Source organism: Pteropus vampyrus, unplaced genomic scaffold (genome assembly GCF_000151845.1).
Source record: "Pteropus vampyrus isolate Shadow unplaced genomic scaffold, Pvam_2.0 Scaffold1, whole genome shotgun sequence".
In the NCBI taxonomy this organism is placed as follows: Eukaryota; Metazoa; Chordata; class Mammalia; order Chiroptera; family Pteropodidae; genus Pteropus; species Pteropus vampyrus.
This window is the reverse complement of record NW_011888782.1, coordinates 3,248,982-3,253,015: the sequence shown is the minus strand read 5'-3', so window position 1 is coordinate 3,253,015 and position 4,034 is coordinate 3,248,982. Positions and strand designations below refer to the sequence as shown.

Sequence of the window (4,034 nt, the reverse complement as noted above, 5' to 3'; positions counted from 1 at the left end):
ATTTTACCTGAATGCTCATAGCAACATTATTCATAATAGCTAAAAAGTAGAAATGAAACAAATATCCATCAACTGACAAATAGATTTTTAAAATGTGTATATCCATACAATAGAATGTTACTCAGCTATAAAAAGGATTGAAATACTAGTATATGTCACAACACGGATAAATATTATGTTAAAGGAAAGATTCCAAACACAGAAGGCCACGTATTATATGATTTTCTTTATATTAATGTCTAGAATTGGCAAATGCATAGAGAAGAAAGTAGATCAGTGGTTGCCAGAGCCTGTGGGAAGGGAGAATGAGAAGTAATTGCTAATTGGTATGGGATTTCTTTTTAGGGTCATGAAAATGTTCTGGAATTAGTGCTAATGGATGCAAATCTTGTGACTATACTAAAACACATTGAATTATACACTTTAAAAGGGTAAATTTTATAGCATATGAATTATATCTCAATAATAAAATTAATGAATAAGTAAAATACAAGGTATATTAAAATACGATGAGTATAGATTTGAAAGTCATTGTTGACATGATTCAGGGAGCCTAGTTAGTGGGTCCTCCTTAGCAAAATAAGCATTTAGTCTAAATGATCTATCGGTGTCTTCAAATCTAGCTTCCAGTAATTCTCTCAATCTTCCTACGTGATCAGCAACTTCAAAAGAACTACTAGAAGAGTCAACTCTAGAGTAAACACCAGTAAAAATCTTATACCTTCGGTATCTCATTTAAGGCAGCTGTATTTTTGAGGATGGGTCATTTGGTCTATTTCCCTTTTTTTAAAGAAAAACTCTCATTTGATGGAAATTCTGTGAGATTATAATTTCCCATGGAGATTTCTAATTGATTATGAGCTATGTGGAAATGCTGAAATTAAAGCAATTTGTAAAACTCATTATAACCATAAATGAGAAAACAGTTTTCACAAGGGTTTAAGGAAGAAAAGAAACATGGATAGCTGTTTTTTGGGGGAGGCCAACTTATGAACGTGTACAATAGTCAATGGTGGCATAAAAATAGAGGGTAAAGAATAGTGACCACATAAATTTTGTGAGGACGCAGATTTTGTATAAGGCTTACTGAGCAGTTGTTAAGAGCTTGGGCTCTGCAGTCACCTTGTTGGGGTTGGGATCCTGGATTCACCACTCATCATGACACTACAACTATTTCTTTATCTGTCTGTAGTAATTGTTGTACCTCTCTGTAAGACTGTCGTGAGGATTAAATTAGATAATACTCGTGAAGCACTGGGAAAAGTATCTGAACCATGGTAAGGGCTTAGCAAACAGTATTATCTGTTTTCAACAAATACTCCAAACACTACGAATGTTTTAATGCATGTGGCAGTGCATGACGATACTTGTTTATAGTGTATTGTCTTCTAATCCAACTCTCCCAGTAGTTATTTTTTGTTACACAATGAGATTTTTCATAAGGTAAATAACATTTTTTACAGAATAAAAGCAAGAAGACTTCACTAGCAAAATGAAGATCCTGCTAATTATATTTGTCTTAATCCTTTGGACTGAAACATTGGCAGATCAGAGCCCAGGTATCAGTATATTTTATGTTTATTTTTATTATTTGGGAAAATAAAAACTTTTATGCCTCAACAAACTTTTATTTTAATAAATACAGAGAAGCAAAGAATTAATTTATTTACTAAAAAAATCAAAATAGCACTTAGTTGGAGTTGGAGGTATACAATATCAAACTAATTTAATCTCTCAAAGATAACAGAAAGCCAGGGGCAAAAGTCATGAATTATACTACACCTGGCTAGAAAGAATTTAATTTTTTATTGATTTGGTTATGTCCCAATGTTCCCTGTCTCTGTGAACAGAGTCAAACCATTTGTTTTGTAGGTCAGTTTGCATCTTGGCCATAATAAATTGAAGAAAAGATAAAAAAGGAATACCACATAGGAAATAAATTTTATGTGTTTTTGTGGCTAAGCCATTGCCTTCCTTTTCTTTTACAAATATGAAATAGGGAAGGGACAGACCTCTTTGGGACTTTCTGGTATCATGTTGTTTATTCTTTAGTACAATATCAGAGTTTGGGGTTCCACAACAACAAAGGAAAAAAAGTGTCAATTGCCTCCAGTATAGAGCTGAGAAAGAAAAATTTATTGGCTAACTTTACTAAAGTCCTTTTGGTTAACATTTTAGCAAGAACAAGTACAGTTTCTTCTGTGTGACATCCAGACAACACTTTCTCTGGGGTCCTGAGTTACCCTGAACACTAGGACATAGTCTCCAATGAGTGCTGTGGCCTGAAATGTAAAGGCTGAGCAAAACATCACCTTGTTTTGGTTTGTTGTCATTTTATTTTGATAGAACCAGGCCCTGAGTATGCAGATGTTGTGTTTCTGGTGGACAGCTCTGATCACCTGGGAATTAAGTCCTTCCCTCTGGTGAAAACGTTCATCAACAAAATGATCAACAGTCTCCCCATAGAGGCCAACAAATACCGCGTGGCCTTGGCCCAGTACAGTGACAAGCTCCACAGTGAATTCCAGCTGAGCACCTTCAAGAACAGGAATCTCATGCTGAACCACCTCAAGAGGAACTTTGTGTTCCTGGGCGGCTCCCTGAAGGTAGGAAACGCTCTCAGGGAAGCTCACAGGACCTACTTCTCTGGACCGGCAAACGGGAGAGACAAGAAACTGTTTCCGCCGATCTTGGTGGTGCTGGCTTCCGCGGAGTCCGAGGATGACGTGGAAGAGGCTTCCCGGGCCCTGCGGGAAGATGGGGTAAGAATCGTCTCCGTGGGGCTGCAGCAGGCTGCTGAGGAGAACCTGAAGGCCATGGCCACAGCTCAGTTCCATTACAAGCTTCGGACGGTCAGAGACCTCAGTGCGTTCTCCCAGAACATGACGCAGATCATCAAGGATGCGACTCGGTACAAGGAAGGCACAGCTGATGCTGACATAAAAGGTAAGAAAGACTTTGGTTGAGGGCGCCCAATCTCCACATGATCAGATCTCCATCTCTCCACCCTTATCTCTTCCTACTTCCATCCTCGTTTTCATGACTAGCCATGCAGAAGTCTTAGAAATTTCTACACAGCACACTCTACTCTTACTCACTTCTGCCTTTCTTGTGCCATTTTCTCTGACAAGGAAGCCACCTTATGTAGTACTAAAAGCCATGAACACAAGGTCTGAAGATCCAGACAGTGTCATTAGCTGGCTATGTGAACTTGCCAGATGTCACCTCTTTGAGCCTTGCATCAGCATCCTCATTTCTAAGACATGGGAGTTGAGATGGTCTTGAAACTTCCTTCCTGCTCTACCATTCACCAATTCCATGGCTATAGCAATGGGCTGATTTTGTAGTCAGACCAGGATAGACCTTAATAACAAATAGACTTCCTGAATAATAAAAAGCTTATTTATTTCCTTTGTGACATTATAGAGCCAGTGCTCAAGACCAGTTGTTTTCTTCTATTAAGATACTTAGGTTGGTGCAGGCTCTTCTGTATTCAAATATAACTTCCAAGGTGCCCTGGGAATTGGTATGCAGCTGATGGAAGGGAAAAAAGATGGAAGATCACTCATGGGAGGCTTTTATGGGCTAAGCTTGGAAGAGATGCACACTACTTCTGCTCACATTTTATTGGCCAGATCTTAGTCCCATGGCCATACCTAACTTCAAGTGAGGCTAGGAAATCAGGTCTAGCTCTAAGTCCAAGAAGAGTAAATAGATTTGTGAGTGTCTAGAAGGCTCTACACAGTTGGTATTGTCCCTGAGACACCAGTGAGTCCCTTTCCCTCCACTCTCCTCATCCTTCACAGCTGCCTTGGGGAAAATAGCAAGTTCTTATGGCTTATGCCCTTCTCCTGGAGAAGAAACCCTCCTGTGACCCTCTACTCTGGAGATCTTGGAGATTTTTCAGCCTTGTAGGTGGCTGCTTAGTCCGAGCTTTCCAGTACAATGGGACTTTACCACCTTCTTAGAGGGTTCTGTGTGTTACCGTGCATCTCTTACTCCTCCTAATTTGCTTTATAGCACTAGAGAACAAC

At 39.3% G+C, this 4,034-nt stretch overlaps 1 protein-coding gene across 1 annotated transcript in view; it reads left to right on the top strand.

Annotated features, from left to right (window-relative positions):
• Window positions 1-1,492: 1,492 nt before the first annotated feature.
• The window catches only part of COL6A5 (collagen type VI alpha 5 chain), an 80,924-nt gene continuing 78,382 nt past the window's right edge, over window positions 1,493-4,034 (top strand). Inside the window, exons 1-2 of the mRNA XM_011385030.1 lie at window positions 1,493-1,559; window positions 2,347-2,946. Coding sequence (XP_011383332.1) covers window positions 1,493-1,559; window positions 2,347-2,946 — 667 coding nt within the window. The remainder of the gene's footprint in view (window positions 1,560-2,346; window positions 2,947-4,034) is intronic.